General features: G+C 36.7%; 2 protein-coding genes across 2 annotated transcripts in view; one reads left to right on the forward strand and one right to left on the reverse strand.

Annotated features, from left to right (window-relative positions):
* NDUFA9 (NADH:ubiquinone oxidoreductase subunit A9) overlaps positions 1-26,736 on the forward strand; it is a 306,980-nt gene that overhangs the window by 111,281 nt on the left and 168,963 nt on the right. The gene's annotated exons all lie outside the window — the stretch shown is intronic.
* The window catches only part of C11H12orf4 (chromosome 11 C12orf4 homolog), a 45,672-nt gene that overhangs the window by 8,204 nt on the left and 10,732 nt on the right, over positions 1-26,736 (reverse strand). The window contains exons 5-11 of the mRNA XM_050750159.1: positions 23,792-23,891; positions 23,552-23,673; positions 16,972-17,078; positions 16,259-16,456; positions 15,260-15,388; positions 9,653-9,727; positions 4,464-4,666 (exon numbers count right to left, since the gene is read on the reverse strand). Coding sequence (XP_050606116.1) covers positions 4,464-4,666; positions 9,653-9,727; positions 15,260-15,388; positions 16,259-16,456; positions 16,972-17,078; positions 23,552-23,673; positions 23,792-23,891 — 934 coding nt within the window. The remainder of the gene's footprint in view (positions 1-4,463; positions 4,667-9,652; positions 9,728-15,259; positions 15,389-16,258; positions 16,457-16,971; positions 17,079-23,551; positions 23,674-23,791; positions 23,892-26,736) is intronic.

Raw genomic sequence — 26,736 nt, forward strand, 5'->3', positions numbered from 1 at the left:
GATGGGTTAAATGGTATGACCAAAAGTAGGTAGGGGAAAAGTAATCAAGTTCATTGTCCTACTTGTCCAAAGATCATCACATTTTCCTCATTAATACCCTGCTTTCTTGCTTTTTGTATATGTGGGGTTAATAGCATGGTCTAGAGCAAGTATTTGTGATACAAATTAAGAACTTCACACTTTTCAGAATGGTGTGAATTAATGACAGAGTTTTATCAATGCTATTTAGAGAATATACCAAAATACCAACCTGTGACAGGACCCCAGCAAATCTTTGAAGTGATGGACATATTTTAAAAATTTAATTCTCAGATGATATAAACTCCATATTCAGTATACTTGAACTTAATGACACTTAGCAGCGTATGACTCTAAGAGGAAACTAGACAGCTACCTGTATATGCATGTGCACGCACACACACCCAACCGCCCCCCAACACATGTCTGAGTTGCTTTCAATCTTCCAGGTCCCTCCATAGAGACTCCACAGTAAGTTTAAGATAGATGCTTGCAAGAGTTTTTTAATCCTGTCATTTTGTCTCTGACTAAAACCAGCACCAAAAAGAATGGTTTTGGGTACTTAGAAAAGGTAAACTGTAAGCTTTAGAATTCAATCACGTCATGACGAGAATGACTTATTGAATGTCATCATGAGATGTGGTCAGCAGTTTCACAAGGAGCTCACTTCTGGAAACAAATCTTAGTATATATGATACAGTAGATGGTATAGACAACATAGTGGGCCAGGTAACAGTACAGAAAGTTTTTGATCATAAGTTCTAAATAATGGAAAAGTGACTAAATCATAGTGACATGCCTGTGAGAATGCACTGTTAGAGAAATCCAATGAAGCTGGAAGGCTCATGTGAAACATTATAGACTTTATAACTGGCCACATATTGGGCCCTACTGTCACACTCTAGATGACAAGTGCACAGAAGAGATTCTACACCTACGAACATGAACTTAAAATCTCAGTTCTGACTACAACTGAGACAACGCCTTCTGTCTAAAGCTCACGGTTACTCAACTTGAATCCTCTCATTAGGGTAAGGCTGAACTGCAGAGTTAGCCAGTATGTTCTTTTAAGTCTTCACTGTATGTCTTGGAATTTAGATATAAGAATTATCATCTGAGTTTATGCACCAATGGGGAATATTCCACGATTATTCCTTACTTCTCGAGTATGTGCCTCTGAGGTACTTGAAACACCTGTGTTAATAAGTTTCACAACCCTTATCAGAAGATGAGAAATAGTTTGGCTTTATTCAATATAACAGCATAGGTATAACTACTTTGAAGAACTATTTGGCAGATCTACCAAAGTTAAACATAAATATACCCTGAGACCTAACAATTCTATCCCTAAGTATATTCTCAACAGTAGTGTCAAAAGATGTCTATTGGAATGTTCATAGCAATACTACTCATAATAATAAAAATCTGGAAAAACTACCCAATTGTCCACAAATAGAATGTATAAATAACTGTGGTCTAGTCACACAATGAAACAATAAAAAACAACAACAGTGAACAATCTATAACCATGCACAATATTATAGACAGATCTCACAAACATAATACTGAATGAAAGAAGCCAGATACAAGATAAACAGCAAAAGCAAGCCCAACTAATCCATAATTTTCGGGATGAAAACAGTGGCTACCCTTGAGGAGGGAGTGTGGTTTAAGTGACTGAAAGGGAGGTGGCTGCTGGGGTGCTGGTCATGTTCTGTTTCATCATCTGCATATTTGTTATATATGGGTGTTCAGTCTACGAAGAGTTGAGCTGTATACCTATGTGTACCTTTCTATATGTGTGTTATACTCCAATATAAAAGTTAAAAACAACAAAATCTTCATTAGTAACAACAGTTACAAAACTAAACAATTTGGTAAGCCCCAAATTATTCAACAAGTTAACAGCAAAAATAAAAGGAAGTTGAGAATTCAATATTCTTGCTTTGTAGCTTCATTCCATAAGACTGACTCCAATAAGACAGTATCTTGAGATCACAAAGATCTATTGAGATAAAACGGATAGTATGTCTTTCTTCTTGCTGATAGGTTATTTTTCCTTTATCCTTTTTAAACTGCAATTAATTTCTATAGCTCTTTTATCTGACATAGGACATGGGCTATTTCAGTCATCTTCATTTTCTTGCACACACTAAAATATGGTAACTGAGTGTCCATTTTCCTCTTCTAACAACTCTGTTAGAAGAGGAAAATGACACCTGAAAATGCTTTGGGATCCTTGCACCAAAGCAAAAACAAGTATTACCTCTATATCCTGTCTAGTGTCTGAGTTTATAAACTTCTTGACCTGAATGGATGTTTAAATACAACAAATGGGAGAATCATAGCTCAATATACTTTTGTGAATTAAATTGGACACTTTGGAAACAAACTTAATGTTCTGCAGCTGGCCTTCCCAATTTAAAACATGTAACTTTTGTAACATTGTGGGAGAGGGAATGCTAGTAGTATCAGATGTCTGGAAGTAAATCTGAACTTAGTGACTTTTGGAAACACTGTTTTTGAGGTTGTTTCCCACCTACATAAAACCATTTTTATAAACTGGTTAACCAGGAGTCCAGCTGCAGGAATGTTTGGATGAATTCCTTGTGGTAGGAATTCATCATAAACTTTGTTGCTCCCAAAGACCCTTTTATAGATAAACTAGTTAGTGATGATGATTTAACAATAGCTAAAAATTCCTGATGGAACTAAAACTTCATAAAGCTATGGTGGGGAAAAAAATGTTTGTCCATCTCTCTTGATACCATATTAGGTATGACTGAGGCTACAGAAGTGAATGGAATGAGAAATTAGTAAGTCTGATGAAGCTTTCGTAGGACAGTGCCAGGATTCTCCTAATCCAAACAACAAAGTGCCTGGTAGAAATATACCAGCATAGATTATAAATGGGAAGTCATTTAAAATCACCCTGTCTCGGAAGGACAAGAATTATTTTTTTGTGTTTATATAGAAGCAGACCCCAACCTTTCTGGCTCCAGGAACCAGTTTCACGGAAGACAATTTTTCCACAGACTGGAGTTGCGGGTGAGGGTGGGGACAGCAGGGATGGTTTCAGGATGAAACTGATCCACCTCAGATCATCGGGCATTAGATTCTCACAAGGAGCACGCAACCTAGCTCCCTCGCACACGCAGTTCACAATAGGGTTCACATTCCTATGACAATGTAATGTGGCTGCTGATCTGACCGGAGTCAGAGGTCAGGCAGTGATGCTCGCCCTTTGACGCTCACCTGCTGTGTGGCAGGTTCTTGGCCTGGCGGTTTGGGACCCCTGTTACACAGGATCCGAAATTTAAAATGAGGCCCCTGTAATATAATGAGTCTAAGTGAGGACTTAGTCTAAAAAGTAAAACATAAAATCTTTTATACTGTCCTTTACAACGTATCATTTTTCTTTTGGTAAACAACTATACATAATCAATAATCAAACTTCCTTCCTGACAATCACCATCTCCACTTCCTAGTCAGCAATTTTTTTAAGAGATACAGTTTCACCATGTTGCTCAGGCTGGTCTTGAACTCTGGGCTAAAACAATCTTCCTGCCTCAGTCCTGGGAGTAGCTGGGACTACAGGTGCCAATTTTGCTTTTTAATAAATGCCTCCTCAAAACAAGCAGGCATAGAGTTGCTGATAGGAGTCCTTATCACCAAGTTGAACACTGGCTCTCCTATGACTTGTCTGGACCTGTTTGGTTTGAGGCTCATTTGTTTCTCCAGACTATGTAAAGTTGAATTTTAGTCTTTGTATTATTTCTACAATGTATGCCTTCTAACCAGTTTCTATGTGGGTGAAGGAAGAAAGAGGAAAACCAGTCATGGGAAGAGACTGTTAAAAATTAAATTATAGTACACAACAAAATGGAAGAATGATTATGCTACATCTTAATTGCAGAACTGTATTATCTAAAAAGAACCTTTGAGAAAAATGTTAAACGAAGGCTGGTTTCTTCCTGTCATCTAGCATCTCTTTCCATTACCTATTAATGCACACTCAGAAAATGCAAACTAATTTTCATGGCAGCCTAAGCCAAATATATACGTGTATGTAAATCTAACACTACTTAAGGCAAAAAAGAAGAAAGGGGTAAGAAGAGGGGGAAGGGGAGAGGGAAGACAGGGAAGAGGAGGAAAAAAAAGGAGGAGAAAGAGGTGTAGAGGCACATATCTTATCCAAAGCTAAATATTATTTTGATTTTCTAGTCTATTTACTATAGGACAATGCTATAGCTCTCTGAACATAAATGATTAAGGATTACTCACCATTTTGTATTATATTTCACTCAATTCTACTAACCAGATAGAAGATGCAAAAATCCATTAGTTTAAAAAAACGTAAAGTGAATTATTATACAATATTGAGGGTTAAATCAATATTACAATTATGTTAATCATAAAATTCCAGGATTTTTCTATCTGCTTACCTCTGACATATCATGTACCAGCAAGAGAGGAATGCTTATTGTTGTGATGTCATGGGTACAGCAAACTTTGAGTATATTTCGGAGTCCCATAATGGCAGGATCACGAGCAGTGATGTTTCCCGATTTCACATGGTCATCCACACAAAGATGGAAAGCAACATGGATTTCTGAGAGATTCGAATGCCGTGTAATATAAAATTCCCCTATGAACAAGAAATACAATTATGATTATCAAATGCCTAAGTCACATTCATCAATGGGCTTTATAAATAAGTGTAATTGGCAATCAATGTGCTGAACTAGTGGGGTGTATCATGAACATTTACCGGATTCAGGAATCAACTGTGATTACTGCTCCTTAATTCTCAGAGAGAGGGTAATGAAAATAAGAGACAATAGCCAATTATGCAATAGGCTCATAAATTGGCATGAAGTGACCACCAAGTAGTAAATAAATCAAATAAGTGCTCATCTTTATTTTTATGTAAATGCCTAAAATGTCAAATTGATTAATTAATTAATGTATTTTGAGATGGAGTCTTACTCTGTCACCAGGCTGGAGTGCAGTGGCACAATCTCGGCTCACTGCAACCTCCGACTCCCTGGTTCAAGCAATTCTCCTGCCTCAGCCTCTTGAGTAGCTGGGATTACAGGCACGTGCCATCACACCCAGCTAATTTTTGTATTTTTTTGTAGAGATGGGGTTTCACCATGTTGTCCAGGATGGTCTCCATCTCCTGACCTCATGATCTGCCTGCCTCAGCCTGCCAAAGTGCTGGGATTACAGGCATGGGCCACCACGCCTGGCCTAAAATGTCAAATTTAACATGTAAGAAAGGTTACTTCTTGTGTCTATGCCCTAAGTCTGCTCTTCCTCATCTCAACTTACGAGACCAATCTGTCCAGTTAGTTGCCCAGGACAGAAAGATAGGTGTCCCTAATTCCTGTGCTTTCCCTCAATGCCTAACCCCTCATCCACAATCCAACCTACCACTAACTATTTTCAGTTCTATCTCCAGAATAGCCCACATCTGAGTATTCCACTTTTATTGGTGTCACCCCAGTTCATGCTACTATAATTTCTCACCTAGGTTTTTGTAATATTCTCTTAATTGATCTCCTTACTCCCTGCTTGTCCACCTACAAACCAATTCTTCATGCAGCTATGACTTAAATATATATCATATCCCTCCCCTACTTAAAATCCATACTCTTTATCATGGTCTAGAACAACGGTCCCCTGTGGACTGGCACCGTCCATCACCTGGTAGGAACCGGGCTGCACAGCAGGAGGTGAGCGCCAGCAAGGGAGTGAAGCTTCATCTGTATTTACAGCCGCTCCTCACTGCTCACATTACAGCCTGAGCTCCACCTCGTGTCAGATCAGTGGCGGCATTAGATTCTCACCGGAGCGTGAACCCTACTGTGAACTGCGCATGTGAAGGATCTAGGTTAAGTGCTCCTTACAAGATTCTAATGCCTGATGATCTGTCATTGTCTCCCATCACCCCCAGATGGGATCATCCAGTTGCAGGAAAACAAGCTCAGGGGTCCCACGGATTCTACATTACAGTGACTTGTGTGATTATTTCATTATATATTGCAATGTAATAATAATAGAAATAAAGTACACAATAAATGTAATGCACTTCAATCATCCTCAAACCTCCCCAATCCCTGGTCTGTGGAAAAACTGTCTTCCATGAAACCGGTCCCCGGTGCCGGTGCCAAAAAGGCTGGGGACCACTAGTCTAGCAGGCCAAGATGACTTGGACCCTGCCTCTCTCTCCAGTATCTTCTTGTCTCACTCCTTCGTCACTCCAGTTACACAAGCTTTTGTTCCGTTCTGCAAACATGCAGAGCTTGTTCCCAATTCAGGGCTGCTGCCTGGAGGGCTTTTCTCCAAGATTCTCACAGGGCTGACTTCTTTTCATCAATCACATCTCAGATCAAAAGTCACCTCCTCAGAAAGGTCTTCCTTAACTATCCTATCTACTAGTGGTCTCCTCCATCCACCCTTTACTCTTTCACCTTATTCAGTTTTATCTTCTTCTTAGCACTGAAATTCTTTTGTATACATATTATTTTAAAGAGACCACTGTGTACGTGCCATAATTATAGGGGTTTTGTTTATCTTCTTCAGTGTTCTATCTGTAGCAAGTAGAACAGCATCTGGCACGTAGAAGATACTCAATAATTATTTATTGAATGAATATTTTAGGCTGAACGCTGGAGCAGTCTTTCTCAAACATTAAAATCCATGCTTCCTACCATCACTCTTTTTTCTGTGTAGTCCCACAAGCCAAGAAAAATCTCATCAGCTTGTATTTTCTGTAGTTCCTATCAATATAAAGAAATAAAATAGAAAACATAGGATATGTTCTTACCAATACATATACCTCAGTGGAAATTCTGATAAGTCCTTCTAGGAAAGGTCTGCATATCTCTACTCTCACACTCTTAACCTTTGCCCTCACAAATTCTGCTCGCCCTTGCAGCAACGTCATTATCTCAGGATCTACTTAGAAACATACAGTACACTTAAAATACTTAATATACTTTAGCCCTATGGTTAACATTTCTAGTTACCCGTGTGCATCAGCTATATCCACAGATGCCTCTGACAGGTCCCAGGCAAAGGTCTTTTATTTATTTTAACTTGAACGAGATAAAGGAATTAGATAAACAGAGAATGAAATTAAAGAAAGGACAGCAAGAGATATATCACAATAAACTGGATAAAGAGAAAGTAAAAAAGAAAATTGGTGAGGAATAGTTTAGTTATAATTTTCTAGGAAGGCAACAAAAGACACAGACTGCTTATCAGAAATTCAGTGGACTATGTGATAAGACAATATCCTTCTGGCCCAGTACAGTGTATTACCTTCTAAACTGCTACTGATTATTCACAGGATGGAAGTCATAGCTTGAGATATGGGCCATGATCCAGGAGTGTGGCAGGATGACTTAGTGAAGAAGTCAGGTGCTCCTAATCCCCAAATTGGCACTGCTTTCTTTGACCTTAAATGACTTGTTTCTTGGCCTAATTTTACCCATTAATAAAATGGGGGCTGTGGGGCTGGCAGTAGTAATCAAATTAATATGCTATAGTAGAAAAAGGACTAGATTGGATGTTAAGAAGATCTGATTTCTAGCACATTGGCTGAGTGATCTTGGGCAAATCAATTCAACTTATTGATCCTCTGTTACTTAGTGTATGAGATGGGGAAAATGCTGCTGATTGCTTTCCTTATAAGGTTATGAGAATTAGATGATGTAAACTGGAAATATTTAGATCATTATTAAGTAAACTATAACTGGCTTACAAGTGTATAAATAAAACTGTTTTTCTTTGCAATTTAAAAATTAAAGTAAGTTTTGATTTAGATTTTTTTCATCTCCTGTAAAAATCCTGGTTGTGTAGGTATACTTTAACTAAATGGAAATTAATATGCTATTCTCTCTAACTGAATACTTTAATATTCCTTTTCTGACTCAGACTTATGATATATCCTCCTGATTTGGTTGTAACACAGAGACAAAGTATACAAGTAAGATAGTCCTTGTTATGTTCCGTGATACAAACACTACTAAGGGTCATCAGAGAGAATTCAATCAGAAAGAGGACTGAGAGACTGAATTGCCAGTTGTTCAACAACCTATAGGCTTTTTCCAGAAAAGACTAAGGAAGGAAATACGTACAGCAACAAACAGTTATGTTTAAAAAAACCAGACATCGGTTCTTCCAGAGTAGAAATAAGATTGGCACATTTTAAGAAAGCCACAAAATATGGATGATTTAAATTGTGGATCCATGAAGAGAAATACAATAGATCCTTCATTGAAGGTATTTTTAAACGAAGAGGAGGATGGTTTCCTGTTCCACACAGTGGAGGAAACAACATGTGGTGATTCTAACATTATCCACTAAGGTGGGATAACTGAAGGTGGGAGGAAATTTCGAGGCTGATGACCACAGGCTAACAGACAGGGCCCAACAAGATGAATACCAGAAATGGGTATAATATTTGCTTAGATTAAATGTAATGTGTTCCAACTGAGTGACAGTGGTTTATATACATATACATATATATACACACATATACATATGTAATGTGACCTACATGTCAAAGATCTGGGGAAAAAAATGTGATAAAATTACCTTAAAGGAGAATAAAAAACCATCACGAGATGGCTATTTCTGAAACTGTAAAATATACCACTTACTTAAAAAATTTTATAAAGTATACAAATAGTCCTTGTTATGCTCTGTGATATAAACACTAAGGGTTATCAGAGTGAATTCAATCAGAAACAGGATTGAGAGACTGAATTTTCAGTTGTTAAACAACATATTTAAGAATAATAAAGGAAATAAAATGGAAAACAGAAAAATGTAAGGGGAAATGAAAATAAAATTCTAAATAAGATGACCCATTTTCTTTATATTTAAGTTCAACTGTTTATATCTCTATGTACTATTGTTTATATTTCACTTGATCTTAGCTATAAGGCTGAGAAGTGTATAGTTAATATTTCAGAGTAAAACTTATTTTTTGGTTTATTTCTTAAGAAACTAAGAAATAATGTATAAGAGAAAATTTGCAATAAAAAACAATGATAAAACTTATGCAACTTCTTGAGCAATTTTTCTTTTATGGATCTAGAAAAAAGTGAGTACTAGTATGATATTAATAATTAAGTTTTGGGCCAGGCATGGTGGCTCACGCTTGTATTCCCAGCACTTTGGGAGGCTGAGGCAGGTGGATCACTTGAGGTCAGGAGTTCAAGACCAGCCCAGCCAACATGGTGAAACACCATCTCTACAAAAAACACAAAAAAACTAGCCGGGTGTGGTGGCGTGGGCCTGTAGTCCCAGCTACTCAGGAGGCTGAGGCAGGAGAATCGCTTGAACCCGGGTGGCAGAGGTTGCAGAGAGCTGAGATCGCACCACTGTGCTCCAGCCTGGGCAACAGAGCATGGCTTCTCTCAAAACAAACAAAAAAATCAAGTTTAACATTGGAAAACATCTGTGAAAGTGTATTATAGAGGTACAAAGTGTTGTTTCAAAGTGATATAATGACATATACTAAAATCATAGATTTAAAACACAAATTCCTATGGTGTGCATTATAAAACATTTTTTTGGTATAAGAAGACAGTAATTTAAAATAAAAAAAAATACTTACCAGGTAAAACATTTAAATAGTTCCTCTCAGCATTCTTAGTCTTATCATCATTTCCTCCATTTTGGTTCCCAGAATCTATTCATAAGACAATGCAATATGAAAGAACATAACAACATATGAGAATATGTTACTATAACCACTCCCAAAAGAATCACAGCAACAGCAAAAATTCACTAAGGGCATTTATGTGCCAGGCGTTCTGCTACATGCTTTACATGGATGACGTCATTTAATTCTTACAAAACCTCTATAACCACAGCCCTGGGAGGTAAGTCCTACTACTATGTCCATTTTATGTATGAGGAGACAGAGGCTTGGATGGGTTAACTAACTTAACCAAGCATGCACAGGTAAGTGGTGGAGCCAGGTCTTGAATTCACATACTCAGATTCTAAGTCCTATGGTATTAACTATGCCAGTATCCTATTTTTCATCTGGGAGGTTCAGGGCACCAAGTTAACCACATATGAAATAACTTCATTAGGTAGTTGTGGTGTGGCCATCTTTATTTTTAGAATCTGAGTCACTGTTGTTGATATAACTTGTTCAGGGTTACAAACAAACGGCTAGGGGGACTAGGAATCACTGTATATTCACCCCATTCCTCAAATTTATTTCTTACCTGACGCTATATACAGTTATAACAGATAGGTGAAACTGTTTCAAATGGAACATTTTTTTTTTCAGATATTTAACAGTTTTTCTTCTTTTTTGAAGGCTTGCTATTTCTTAGAAGAATAAATGTTGGTAAAATAAACATTATGATTGAACATACATTATAAAGATGGAATGCAAATTATTTTACATATATATTTTAATAAAAGAGACATCTGAACTTTATAAGAATTCCATCAGAACTCACAAAGGCAAACTGAATATTAGCCTTCATATTAGCTGTCTTTAAGAGGTTGCATATTTATTCCAATTAAAAACTATTTTGGAATCTATTTGGGAATGGCTTTTAGCATCAGAAAATCACATGAAAACAGACCTTCAAATAAGTAAACAGCAAATATCAAAATATTATAATTTTAAAAGAGATCTGAATAAAAGTAACAATATTTTTATCTAGTGACTACTTTGATAAATTGATTTATAACACTGTACTTCGTAAATGCACACATTTTATAAATCAAGAGTCAGAGAGATAGAAGGCTCTGATGCTAGAATCCATATTTAATGAATTATCGTTTGTAATACAGAGCCATGTGATTGACAGGCTTTGAATAAATGTCTAATCGTAGCACAGATTATAAGGAACAATAAAGAAGGACTCTAATGTTGTTCACATGGAGTATGAACAAATAGAATCTCTGTTAAGTAAACAAGAGAGAACAGTTCATAGTCCATTTCCCTTTCCATATTTTCATGGCAATGCCTTGTTTAGTAATAGCAAGAAGATGGCCAGTTTTATTTTTTTTAAAACGTATATAAAATGTACATAAACATTTTTGGCTTTTTATCACGGACCACAGAAATACAAAGATGTTAATATAACAACCATAGTAAGAAAAATAATGGAATGTCTTAGAATAAACAATTGCATATCAGGATGTAAACGTGCAGAACAAATACGTAGGTGTGCACAGAAAAAGATGGAGAAGGTATTTTCACAAAGTTCTTCTGTAACAACATGCAGCTTTCTTTAAGAAAGTCTTTTATAAACCTACTTGCATCACTGACTCACTGAAACCACAAAGTAGTTGCTTGAACAAGAACAAAATAAAGTCATGATATACATGCACTGCCTTAGCCATATGTGGTTTAAAAACTTCCTGTCATTGACTGCACACTTTCTATCTCTCATAAATATACTTAGAATCCTCCTCCTCCTTCCACACCTGTCATGATCTCAATCTTCACGCTTTTAGTCACTACTAAGAATAATGTTAAAATGTTTCTGATCACATCATTGCTAGTTTGTATGAGAAGAAGGAAGCTATTTTTACGTAATATGGATATGAGTTCTTTTGGCGAGGGTTGATAAAAGTAATAACAATTGGTAGAAGAAGAAGAGGGTATACCAAGATATTCTGAAAGGTTTTGTTAGGATATACTTCTATAGGGATTTTCTAATACTCAGCTGGCTCTGTTATATATAACACATATTGCCACAGCAAACCCTCAACTGCCTTTAGTGGGAATATAAACTGGTAGAAATACTACACAGAGTAATTGCCAATGCTATGAAAATTACAAACTTTAACCTGGGAATTTATCTTTAGGAATCTCTTCTGTAGATATGCTTACTGCTCACACACATGCACATTTATTCATATGCAAGGTTATTTACCATTACTAGGCATCATTACTTATAATAACAAAAAATAAGGAATAGATCAAATGTCTATTAGTAGGGGACTGATTGATTAATAACAGGATATCCTGCAATGGACCACTATGCAACAGCATAAAAGCATGAGGATGGTCTTTATGGACTGATACGAAATGATCTCCAAGATAAATTACTCAGTGAAAAAGGCAGAGTACAGAATAGTGTTACGTAGAAAGCTGCCATTTATGTAAAAAAGGAAAATAAACAAGTACACGCATACACTTGCTTATACATACATAAACATCTGTCTGCAAGGGACATGTGTGATAGCACTGGCTGCCTCTGAAGAGGGAAACTGGATGGCTGGGAACAGAGGGACACTTTCACTGTATGCTCTTTTGTATAGTTTGAATTGTGAATCTTCAGAATGTTTGACCTATTTAAAGAATGATTAAAAACATATAAACCATTCTTTTAAAGTTTATTGAATAGATAAAGACACTGTAGTGAACCCTAGTCAGGTTATGACTAGATAGCCACATTCTAGCTACAGGAGAAAGGAAAGAATTCTATAATTTCTGGGAGAGAGGAAGATGGGAGAGGGGAACAAAGACCCTTCAGAAAGGTCTTCCTTATACCAAGCAAAGATACAATATCTCTCTGCTACTGTACAACAAAAATACATGCACCTGAAATACTCTAATGGTTTCTTTTAAACACAGCAGGTGAAAACAAAGACAAGAAAGAAAGAAAAAAGCATTCAAAAGTACCAAACGCAGATTTAAAGGAGAAGACAGCCCCAATTTTAAAGCTTACCATGTTTTCTTTCCTGGGCACCAACATCAGGTTTTTATAAGAAATAAGAATAATACTGGCCAGGTGCAGTGGTTCACACCTGTAATCCCAGCATTTTGGGAGGCCAAGGCGGGTGGATCACATGAGGCCAGGAGTTTGAGACCAGCCTGGCCAACATGGCAAAACCCCATCTCTATTAAAGATATAAAAATTAGCCAGGCATGGTGGTACACATCTGTAATCCCAGCTACTCAGGAGGCTGAGGCACGAGAATTGCTTGAGCCCAGGAGGCAAAGGTTGCGGGGACTGAGATCGCGCCACTGCACTCCAGCCTGGATGACAGAGTGAGACTTTGTCTCAAAAAAAAAAAAAAAAAAAAAAGGAGAAATAATAAAATACTGTGTATGCATTCAAGCCAGACAAGAGGATGTTTGTGATTTTATATCTGTGATATATGAAATAAAAGAAAAACACAACTTAAAACATATTTGAAATGACTATTACCCTAATATTTAGGTCCTAACTAAACAAACCAATGGTACCAATTTAATTTACAAAGAAACCACTCTTTAAACTTTCATTTTTCAATTAAAAAACAGCTAAATTACTCTGGGATTTGAGCCAGAGATTTTTCTTTTACCTCACTTCCCTTAACCCTCTTCCTATGTATAGATAGAAAGCTTCTGAAGAAAGATGCCATTAACTTTTCAATAGCTTTAAAAACCATTTCCAGGATGGAGGTTTCTTAAAAAAATTAAAAACAGAACTATCTTATGATCCAGCAACTCCACTTTAGGGTATATATCCAAAGGAAATGAAATTAGTATCTTAAAGAGTTATCTCCATTTTGGCATTAGTCGCAATAATCAAGATATTAAAAACACACCTAAATGTGCACACATACACAGACAGACACATAATGGAATATTATTCAGCCATAAAAAAGAAAATCCTGCCATTTGCAACCACATGGATGGACCTGGAGGACACTAAGCATCCTGGAGGATGCTAAGTGAAATAAGCCAGACACAGAAAAACAAATATTATATCATCTCACTTATACATGGAACCTAAAATAGTTGAACTCACATTGGTAGAGAGTAGAAGGTGGTTACCAGGGCTGGGGCGGGGGGAAATGGGGAGATTTTTGTCAAGGGGTACAAAGTTTCAGCCACACGGATGGATAAGTTCTGGCAATATAATGTATGACAATGTGATTATATTTAACAATATTCTAGTGTATACTTGAAATTCATTAAGAGGGCAGATCTTAAGTGTTCTCACCATGGACACAAAAAGTGGCAACGATCTGAGGTAATAAATATGCTAATCCATTTGAAGTGATTATTTTACAATATCTGTGCACACTGAATCATCAAATTGTATACCTCAAATATATACAATATTGTTAAATATATCTCAATAAATTAAAAAAATTTTTCCTGTAAATTTCCTAAATACAAAGAATGTTATGTTATGGATAAATATAGAAAAAGCAGTCATTTGAGGATACAGAGTTTTTTTTTTTTTTAAGAACCAAAAATAATTCATTTAACTGACTTCATGCTACTTAAGCCAAAGATATAACATACAAAAAGTGTGTATTTTGTGCTACCTTTTAGTCTACATTTCCAATCCCCTCTGTAGTAATAATTACGTCCACTTTGAAGATATAGAACTTGGATCAAAAGATCACCAACTTTCCACCGAGTGCCTACTTCAAGTATAACTATAGTACTGAAATTTAACAATAGTTTTCACTAAGAACCTTGAAGAAAATCATTCCCTTAAAAAAGAAAATTAGTCACAGAGTTCAAGCTTCTGAAGATCTGGATTTATATCCAAAGGAATAGAAATCATTCTATATAAAGATACATGCACACGCATGTTCTTCACAGCACTATTCACAATAGCAAAGACATGGAATCAACCCTAATGCCCATTAATGATAGACTGGATAAAGAAAATGTGGGACACATACACCATGGAATACTGTGCAGGTATAAAAGGGAATGAGATCATATCCTTTGCAGGGACATGGATGGAGCTGGAAACTGTTATCCTCAGCAAACTAATGCAGGAACAGAAGACCAAACACCACATGTTCTCACTTATAAATGGGAGCTGAACGATCAGAACACATGGACGCATGGTGGGGAACAATACGCACTGGGGCCTACTGAGAGAAGGGAAGAACATCAGGAAGAACAGCTAATAGACAGTGGGCTTAATACCTAGGCGATGGGTTGATAGGTGCAGCAAACCACCATGCACACGTTTACCTATGTAACAAACCTGTGCATCCTGTACAGGTACCCTGGAACTTAAAATAAAAGTTGAAGGGAAAAAAAAAAAACCAAAAACCAAAAATATATTTTGATGTTCTTTTTAAAGAAAAAAACTTAAAAAAATCTTAAATTTTGTTTTTAATTTCCCTCTATCTTCCACCAATACAATTTTCTATATGATCTTAATAATGATCCATATACTATTACAGTGGTTACAGAGAGAATGTAATAAAAGTGAGTTTTACCCACCAAGTGATTCTTTCAACTTACTCCTGCGCTGGGTTCTGGCATAAAGTACCACCTGTTGGACAACTTCTAATTGCTCTTCAATTCGGGGAAAATGGAAGTCAGTGCATTCTTGGCAAACTGTGGCAAAATCTAAAGGACCCAAAACATTTACAAACTTCTAAATGCAAATTATCAAATATTTAGTATTTACTTACAATGAGATTTAGTAGAAACAGAAAATAATACTTATTTTTCTTAAGATTTCTTATACTTGTCCTTTAAACAATTATGCCTTAAGTTAGGGCACAGTAATTTTGTTTTGATTAGAAACTTAACCTCTCACTCACTCAAAAGAGTATACAATTAAGAGACAAAGAAATGTTAATTCCAGGTCTTCTTTAAATAATACTTTGATCATAATCCACCCCAAAAGGTGCTATAAAAATACAAGAAGGTTCTTATATTTATGAGAGGAAATAAATTCTACTTAAGCTTCTTTCAAAAAACAGGTATACATTTCATATATTTTATATATTTTACATTTTATATATTTACAAATTTAGAAATAATCATAAAAAGTGAGTTGTACTAAGAGGGAAGGTAGAATTTTACCTAGCAAATTTAAGAGGTAGGTTATTTAAAAAAAAATATATATACACACACACACACACACACACACACACACACACACACACAGACAAATGGATGAACTAAAAATCACCAAGCCAGGATTTGCTTCTAAACTGAAAACACGTGACTGCTCTTTTTGTTTTACCTTGTAATGAGAATTCTATAAAAACATTATTTATAATATAATAGCAAAGAAAAATAAACATCATGAAGCACTCGATCAATGCTACAGTTTGAAATAAAATAACTATGGTTGGGTATGTTTGTTTGGTCTACTTGAATGTCAAGGTGATTAAAATTTTTTTTCAGTTTCCCCATAATTCCTTTTTTTGTAAGAATAGTGTTACAGCGTGAGATTTAACAAAATAAACGTGTGTGATGTTAACTTACCTCTTTTAATACCACTATATGAATTAATTCGATTATCTACTAGTAAAACCAGGCCACAGAGAGATGTAGAATAAAGTGACAGAGCTGTTTGGAGCCGATGAAGTTTCACACCACTTCGATGATTTCTTTTATGCTTACAGAAGTCCAGCATATCTGCTCTCAGCAATCTCAAATTATGCATGGTCTTTAACTGGGCTCCTGGGGATAGGCAATAGTCCAGGAAAGATACTTAAGCAGCTGCAAAAAGTCCAGTATAACAGGATGCGAATCTCTATGGCAAGAATCCAGATAAATCTGTACTACAAAATAATTAAAAATGGGCCTTGCAACTTTCCATTTTAATGACTATTTCAATTTAATCTATCTGAAAAAAACATTATATAAATATACAAAACTTAAAGCCAACAAAATATAGTCTTTCTTAAAGCAAAACATAATTTGGAATTAAAAATAACATAGGTACACTCTACTCATGTTAGGGATTTTTCTCTTACAGCATATAAAAAAAGTTTCAGTGGCCAGGCACGGTGGCTCACGCCTGTAATCCTAGCACTTTGGGAGGCCAAGGTGGGTGGATTGCTTGAGCCCAGGAGTTCAAGACCAGCCTGGGCAACATGGCGGGACCTTGTCTCTATTATTTTAAAAAACTAATAATTAAAACAAAGTTTCAGAAGTTACAATAAAATATAACTGGAAAAAGTTAACACACTTACCTAAGTGAATGGTAAAACTTTCTTCTAACTTTCTCTGTTCCTCATAAATCCTTCCAATTGCTTCTACAGATTCTCTGAACTGACTTGGCTGAACTTTAATTTCCTCACTAGAAGTAATAAAATTATTGATATACTTTTATGTTTGTCAAAAACTTTTCTTAAAGGAAAGCTTTATAATGAGAGAAAACTGAACAGCTGAAAGTCTTGCTAATTTCTTCCTAAACTCATCCTTAATCCATGGTGACAAGTAAGACCATAAGCACCAAGAGGTTCTAAATTCCCACTTGTTCTTCCATTTCCTCACAATAAATAAAGCAGATTATTACTTTCAATCATTATAATGTCAATTAATATACTGCCATTTAACATTTTTAGCAGCCTAAGAGAATGATTAAATGAAGCAATTAACTTTTACTTTAAAATCACATTATATTTTAAAATATATAATACATCCTATACCAGGGCTAGCTCTAGGCAAAATGAGAAAATAGACGAAGTGATAGCAATAAACATTTAAAGTCAAATAAAATATATAATAAAAAAGATGAAGTTCATTTTGATGTATACACATCCTTTATTTTCACCATATCTTGTTTTTTTTTTCGGTCTGTCACCCAGGCTGGAGTGCAGTGGCCCAATCTCGGCTCACTGCAAGCTCCGCCTCCTGGGTTCACGCCATTCTCCTGCCTCAGCCTCCAGTTTGTTTTGTTTTTTACCTCCAACATTCTCCTCCTACTAAACTGCCTTTCTCTTTGCTCTCCTCTTTATAGTTCCTGAAAAGACTTCCACAAAAGAGCAATAACTATATCATTGTTCAATTCAAACAGTGGTATGCTGAAGATGACACAAGTCTGTACGAGTCATCCATTTCCCTAAATTTTTTGGGCTAATCCCAATAGCCCCATTAGACTCAATGACTGACTTCATTAGTAGATACGGTAAATTATTTTTTTTTTTTTTTTTTTTTGAGACGGAGTCTTGCTCTGTCACCCAGGCTGGAGTGCAGTGGCCGGATCTCAGCTCACTGCAAGCTCCTCCTCTCGGGTTCACGCCATTCTCCTGCCTCAGCCTCCTGTAGTCCCCCGCCACTTCGCCCGGCTAGTTTTTTGTATTTTTTAGTAGAGACGGGGTTTCACCGTATTAGCCAGGATGGTCTCGATCTCCTGACCTCATGATCCGCCCGTCTCGGCCTCCCAAAGTGCTGGGATTACAGGCTTGAGCCACCGCGCCCGGCCGATACGGTAAATTTAAACCTAGCCATACAATCTACAACGGGACCCCAATCCCCCCGTACTGGCCTGTTAGGAACCGGGCCGCTCAGCAGGAAGCAGCAGGTGAGTGAGCATGACCACCTGAGCTCCACCTCCCATCCAATCAGCGGCAGCATTAGGTTCTCATAGGAGCGTGAACTGTGTTGTGAACTGCACATGCAGGCAATCTAGGTTGTGTGCTCCTTGTGGAACAGTTTCATCCCCAAACCCTCCCCGCCTCTCCTGGAAAAAAACTGTCTTCCGTGAAACTGGTCCCTGGTGCTCAAAAGGCTGAGGCCTGCTGATCAACAAAATCACACCTTTCTGGAGTCCATCAGAGATGTGATAATAAGGCAACCTTGTAAACTGAATTCCACACCGGGACATATCCCTCCAAGGACCGACAGGACTTACAAGGAGTTTCGTCTTTGTTAGAGCATAGCTGAAATAGGATGCTGTCATACAAGCGGGTAAAAAGAAAGCAGCTAAAATTTTAACAGATTCTTGAAGGCCAAGTGGGCTAGCATATCAAGCTAGAATAGGTTGGAGCCACAGACACAGGAACTTGCAAACTCTTTTCCATTGGCCTCCATCAGGTATTTCCAGAAAAGACTGAAGGCAGGAGACAAAAGAGCCTTCTCAAGGGCACAGGCAGAAATGCTGAGAATCAAGATACATGAGGCTTGACCAAACTAGGAGCTGACAAAGACAACAAAGAAGGAGAAGAGTTGAACAAAGTGATCTTCCTGACCCCCAACTATGAGCCTAGATTCAAGTAACAAGTCTGCTGCTGGGAGGCAGAGCAAAGGATGGAGACAGACTCCACTCTGCAGCTCCGGCATGCGAAGACTGCTGAAAGCAAGGGATGGAGCAGAGAGACAGCGAAAAATCCTCCTGGACCCCCAAGTGCCATTCTAAGCACAAAGTAGCAGCAGTAGAAAATGAAGCCTGCGGTACATTGAAGGTCCTGACAGACATGAAACCAAACTGGGATAAAAGTGGGGTAAAAGACTACACATTGGGTACCGTGTACACTGCTTGGGTGATGGGTGCACCAAAATCTCAGAAATCACCACTAAAGAACTTACTTGTGTAACCAAACACCACCTAAAGAACTTATTTGTGTAACCAAACACCACCTATTCCCCAAACACCTATTGAAATAAAAAAATTAGAAAAATTTTAAAAAGAAAGCCAGAAAGTCTAAACATTATATGAAAGCAAGATCTCTAACAAACTTGCCAAGCATTTTCAGATTTCTCCAAGCATCGTTCCAGTGAATAAGCTAATAAAGAAAGTCTAATGCTAAGGGAAAAAAAAAAAGAAACCCAACTTACCTCAACTGCTAATAATAAGATGTGAACAACCTTCACATTAATACGGTTCATTCCTGGACGTAAATACTATTAACCTCAGTCTCTTCTAATACCCACAATATCCAGCATTCAGTTAAAAAAAAAAGAAAAGAAGAAAAATAGGCTGGGTGCGATGGCTCATGCCTGCAATCCCAGCACTTTGGGAGTCTGAGGTGGGCAGATCACGAGGTCAGGAGTTCAAGACCAGCCTGGCCAACACGGTGAAACACCGTCTCTACTAAAAATACAAAAATTAGCCAGGTGTGGGGGCGTGTGCCTGTAATGCCAGCTGCTTGGGAGGACGAGGCAGGAGAATGGCGTGAACGCAGGAGGTGGAGGTTGCAGTGAGCCGAGATCGCGGCGCTGTACTCCAGCCTGGGAGACGGAGAGAGACTGTCTTGGTGGGTGGGTGGCGGGGAGAAGGAAAATGAAGAGGAGACACCCAGAAAAGCAAGAAGAAGACCCAACCCACTGTCGAGAGATAAAGCAATCAACAGAAATAGGTTTAGAAACGATCCAGATACGGGGACTAAAAGAAAGGGACTTTCAAAAACTATAACCAGCATGTTAAAAGATCTAGTGGAAAGGGAGACAACACACAAGCAATTTTAGCAAAGAGCAGAAACAAAGGGAGATACTAGAAAGCAAAACATGGTATCAGACTAGTGACCACAGATCAACTCATTTTATAACGCCACCATTAACCTGACACCGAAACCAAATTAAGATGTTATAAGAAACAAATAAACAAACTATAGACCAACATACATGCATAAATATATACGTTGGTGGATATATGTCATATACACACATATGTGTGAAACAATACATATCATGACCTGTATGTAAAAGCTAAAACAATAAAACTTCTAGAAGAAAAAATACAGGATAAAATATTTGTGATCTTCCCTTAGGCAAAGATATCTTAGACAAGATAGAAACTATTTAAAAATAGATAAATTGACCAAGCACAGAGGATTTTTGAGTAACAAAACTACTCTGTGTGGTACTATAATGGCAGACACATGTCACTATACATTTGTCTAAACTGACAGAATATACAATGGCAAGAGTAAGCCCTAATGTAAACTATGGACTTTGAATGATTACGTCAATATATGTTCTCGATCACAACAAAGGTACCACCCTGCTGGGGGATGCTGATAATGGGGAAGACTATGCATTTGTAGGTCAGGGGGTAAATCTTAGTACCTTCCTCTCAGTTTTGCTGTGAACCTAAAAATACTTTGAAGAAATAGTCTTTAATTGATAAACTGCACTTAACTAAAATGAAAAACTTAACTCTCTGACAGACACAATTAAGAAAATGAAAAGACAAGCCACAGAGTGGGAGAATATATTTGTAAAACACATTATTGGATGAGGGACTTGTATCCAGAATATATAAAGAACTCTCACAACTCAATAAGAAGACACATTTTTCCAGCACATGAAAAAATGTTAACATAATTAGGCATCAGGGAAATGCAAAGTAAAATTATAGACATCACTGCAAAACATACTAGAATGTCTAAACAGCAATATTGAGTGCTGATGAAGATATGGAACATTTGGAACCCTCATACATTGGTGGTGGGAATGCAAAATTGTCACTTTGGAAAATAGTCTGACAGTTTCTTCTGAAGTTAAATGTACACTTACCATATGACCAAGCAATCCCATTGCTAGGGGAGAGGGATTACATATTTATGAAAGAGAAATCAAAACACATGTTTACACAAGACCTGTTCATGAATGTTTATAACAGCTTTATAATTGCTAAAATCTGGAAATACCCCACATGTCCATCACTGAGTAAATGGATAAACAAATGGATGATAGAGTATTACTGAGTAATAAAAAGAACCACTGATAAACACAACTCAAATGAGTCTCAAAAGTAGTATGCCACCTGAAAGCAGCAAGATACAAATTGCTACACACAGTTTGATTCCATTTATGTGACATTCTAGAAAAATCAAACTACAATGAAATAAAACTACAAAAAAGGGAAATTCTGTATCTTGATTGCGGTGATGATTTTATGACTAAGTTTGTCAAAATTCATCAAACTGTACACCTAAAACAGAAGAACTTTAACTTTATGTAATTTATTCCTCAACTGACCTGACTTTAAAGAAAACAAAGCAAAAATAAATTTAAAAATACTACTTTTATCAATCTCATATAGGAGTTCCACATATAGTTGTGTTGAAAACAGATCTCTCCTGCCCAAAGAAACATCTATCAAAAAGAAAAGCAAAGTAACAAAGTCACAATAAAAACATTATTTCCTAGGAATACCTGATTTTTAAAACCAGCAGCAGCTACAGGCCAATATTTATGCAATGAAATTGATTCTAAAGATTGAATTTCTGAAACTCTAGCAGCAAAGTAAGGGATAACTTTTTTTTTTTAAGAGACAGTTTCTCATTCTTGTTACCCAGGCTGGAGGGCAGTAGCATGATCATGAAGGGATAACTTTTACAGCAAAAAGGCTTTCACAGCTTCCTTAAGTCAGTGGCTTTCAATGTTTCTGACTACAATATACAGTATACATTTTACATTTTGGCTCAATACACACGTTCATTTTAGAAAGCTTCACGTATGATGCACTCTGATTTTTTTTCCCTATTCTATTGTTATTTTTAAAAGGCTGGTTGGAAAATAAGGGATGTAGAATGGTTCATAGCAGGCTGCAACAGACAGTCTGGGGAAAACGGTAAGGCAAATGAAAACCCGTAATATTTAGATAAGAGATGCTACAAATGTCAGATAAAGAGTTAATGATAACCTATCCACCTGTCCATCCATTCATCCCATAAATTTTTACTGAGCATGTCTTATGTGCTAGTGTCAAGAGCTAAACACTTGGCAAGGGACTGGGTATATGACCAAAAGAAAAAAAAAAAAAGACATGAGACTGACATTACACAAATAAAATGCTATTTAAAAATACTTACAGCATACACTGGCATATGCTGGAAATAGGATTATTATACTGTACTCAGTATATTTCCAACTGAATATACTTTAGGATTTGAAAAAAATTAATTCTCAAACATACAGATACGTAGCCAGGAAATAATATAGGCATGGCCAAGCTCTAAGGGAATATGTGAAACACAATTTATTTAGGCCATGAGATGCCACACAAGTTATAATTCATGAGAAATCCTCCATGCTATTTCTGTACCTCTACATGCTTCTGTTACTGCACATACCACTCTATACAGTATTATTTATTTATAGATCAGTCTCTGTTTCAAGAATATAAGCTCCATATAGGAAGGTTTTTTGTTTTGTTTTGTTTTGTTTTCCTGCTTAGAGAGTGTTTGGCATTCAACCAATGTTTACTGCATGGAATGGAAACTAAAGAAATAAAGATAGTATTTAAGTATTTAGGTGTATGTTTCTAGAACATAAAACTAAAGTTCTATTTCAAACTAATCAATAACCATTGCCCCCCAAATAATCCACATAAAGCCTATAATGCAAAAGGTGGTAAAAGAAGCATAAAATTATCTTGAACTTTCACTAGCAAATTAAAAATACATGTAGATGGCCAGGCGCGGTGGCTCAAGCCTGTAATCCCAGCACTTTGGGAGGCCGAGACGGGCGGATCATGAGGTCCGGAGATCGAGACCATCCTGGCTAACACGGTGAAACCCCGTCTCTACTAAAAAATACAAAAAACTAGCCGGGCGAGGTGGCGGGTGCCTGTAGTCCCAGCTACTCGGGAGGCTGAGGCAGGAGAATGGCGTGAACCCGGGAGGCAGAGTCTGCAGTGAGCTGAGATCCGGCCACTGCACTCCAGCCCGGGCGACAGAGCGAGACTCCGTCTCAAAAAAAAATAAAAAAAATAAAAAAATAAAAATAAAAATACATACAGCTAAAAGGTTTAAGTTTGCAGTAAATATAAACCATTACTAACAATAGACCATTATACAAATAAGAACAACACATAGTAAATACCTAAGGGAGCTGTTGTTGGGGTTTTTTAGGTCTTGGTGAAGTTTTATTACCCATTCCTGATACTCTTGTTTTTGGATGGCAGTTGATTGTTTTAATTCATTCGACCATTTATTTTCTAGGTCCTAAAAGAAACAGTGTACCAACTGGTTAATTTTTTTACCCAAACAAAACAAAACGACAACAAAAAAACAACAAAAGAAAATGCAACTGCATACCTAAAAGTCACTGTATTTCACTTACTTGCTGGGATTCAAAATGCTGAGCAGCCAGTGAATTTACATCTTGATCTGTCAGTGATTTTCCCAACTCCTGCATTACTTTTTCCATTTCAATACCTTGTCTAAAACACAAATAAGCAAATCAGGGATATTCATCAAACTTTCAAGGTATATGATCCTTCAGATTCATCGAACACTCTCTATAAAGTGAAAATAAAAGATTTATTTTATAGAAATGTGTCCAGGAATGAGAATTATAACTCGAAAGTACTCAGAATCCTCAGAAATGGAGACTACCAAATTATGACAGTGTGTCATATAACATCAACATCATTTGTGCAGCTAAATTTTCATCTAAATTTATTGTATAGATGAATGCAGTCAAAATCTAAGTTATCTTTCAATTACCATGGCTAATGTTAAAAACTCTGGACCTTCTTTTCACCTGTAAATTTCCTCAAAGAAGAGACTCTGCAATTTCAGCTTAAATGGATTTTCTATTTGTATATGAACTAAAGTGACTTCAACCTCTGAAAGTTAGTTTACATTATATCCAGAAGCAGACAATTAAATCCTGAGTCAAATTATTATTAAGCCATAAAATTTACAGAGGGATGTAAAATACAGTCTGAAGATGTTATTCACACCTTCTGCATTTATCCAAGAAATAGCGTGTAAAAATAAAAAATGGTTTTTTCTACAGGAAAAACTAACCAGTGGTGGTAGAAGTACAGATAATGGTTATTTATGAGGGAAAGGGTAAAGGACTAGAAGGGCATGAAAGAGGCCTACGTAATGCTGGAAATATTCTATTCATTGATCTGGGCAATGGTTACGTGGTCATGCTTAATTTGTGATAGTTTCCTGAGCTGTACACCCACAGTGTGTTGCCTTTTCTGTATGTATGTTATATTTTAATAAATAAGTTCACTTAAAACATTGAAATTAAAGATTATCTTCTAATACAAATGTATGCAAAAAGTTTGTTCTAAAACGAATTTCTAACAAACTAGGAAAGAACAAAGCACAGATATAAACTAAAAGAATTTTATCATCCTAGTTAATTCAAGTAAATTGCTCTTAAGAGTGAATTTCTGGCTGGGCATGATGGCTCACGCCTGTAATCCCAGCACTTTGGGAGGCCGAGGTGGGCAGATTACCTGAGGTCAGGAGTTCAAGACCAGCCTGGCCAACATGGTGAAACTCCATCTCTATTACAAATGCAAAAATTAGCTGGGCATGGTAGCGGGCGCCTGTAATCCAAGCTACTTGGGAGGCTGAGGTAGGAGAACTGCTTGAACTCAGGAGACGGAGGTTGCAGTGAGCTGAGATTGCGTCACTGTACTCTAGCCTGGGAGACAGAGGGAGACTCCTTCTCAAAAAAAAAAAGAAAAAAAAAAAAGAGTGAATTTGTACTTATTTATAACACTGATTAAGATACTTATACATATGAGATAAATCAAATTCAAGCAAATTATACATATATACATTTCTATATATACCTTCTGGTAGTAAATATTCAATATCCCACTTAGTTCTAAAGCAGATGACTCCATTAATTTCTAATAACTACTACAGGTCAAGTGAAAATTATGCTTGCAAGTGAGATTCTTATTTAGAAACAGAAATAACTGCTAAACATTTATAAATACAAACTTAGATATAAATATATATTACTATTTTACATTACACATGTTCCCTCTAGTGGATAAAAGGTATCATTGCCATTTTTAAAGTTTAAAGAAATATCTAGAATCTGGTTTGCTTAAAAAAAAAAAGCACATTTCTTGTGAAGGAAAAGACAGAAATTCAACAAATAAAATTTCATGAACATTTATTTCATCCCAAATATGTCCAAAAGGCAATTAGCTAATCATATAGCTGATGATACAATATATATTTTCTATGATTAAGATAGAAGAAAATTTTATTACACGATGAAATACTAAATATAGCCTGGCTCAGTATGTCAGATGTGACAACTCTTGTATCCTGTATATTATCTTTTTTTTTTTTTTTTTTTGAGACGGAGTCTCGCTCTGTCACCCAGGCTGGAGTGCAGTGGCGCGATCTCGGCTCAGTGCAAGCTCCGCCTCCCAGGTTTACGCCATTCTCCTGCCTCAGTCTCCCGAGTAGCTGGGACTACAGGCGCCCGCCACCTCGCCCGGCTAGTTTTTCGTATTTTTTAGTAGAGACGGGGTTTCACTGTTAGCCAGGATAGTCTCGATCTCCTGACCTCGTGATCCGCCCATCTCGGCCTCCCAAAGTGCTGGGATTACAGGCTTGAACCACCGCGCCCAGCCCCTGTATATTATCTTGAAGATACTTAAAGAAAAAAGATCATTATAACTTGTACTATTGATGCTATGCCAAGAAACTGTCTTTTAAAGATGTACAATGGCATTAAAATGAAATAAGAAATAAGAAAATGTGTCATTTCTGCTCATGAACTGGATAAATAAATTAAGCACCAAAATGTCGGGTCAACCTCCACAGACACTAGTGAATTACAACTTACCTTAAGTCATACTGTTCACCTTTGCAATAAATAGTACCTACCAGAGGAATATAGCTTATTTTTTTTTTTTCAAGCTAGCAGTTTGGACAGGTGAAAAATAAATTATAAAACTTTTAAAAATAGATGAATTCAAGCATTATTTATATGTTTAGAAAGAAAAAAGAAGGCCAAACCCCATCAAGAAATATGGCCAAAGATCATTGTAAACAATGAAGTAAACCCAAACAAACCTCTACTAAAAAACTATTCCATGAAAAAAAAAGTATGAATACCAGTAAATGCAGCTAATTAGTAAGTTAATTCAACTTCCCAAAAGATGAAGAATCATGTAGAACAGAAATCTTCTTCTGATTTAGAAAAAGGAACCATTATAGACTATTAATGGCTAGATATAGAGTTTTCTGGGGGGTACAGGCAGCGAACTATGCTGCAAGTTAGAATCACTCAAT

This window comes from Macaca thibetana, chromosome 11 (assembly GCF_024542745.1).
Source record: "Macaca thibetana thibetana isolate TM-01 chromosome 11, ASM2454274v1, whole genome shotgun sequence".
NCBI lineage: Eukaryota > Metazoa > Chordata > Mammalia > Primates > Cercopithecidae > Macaca > Macaca thibetana.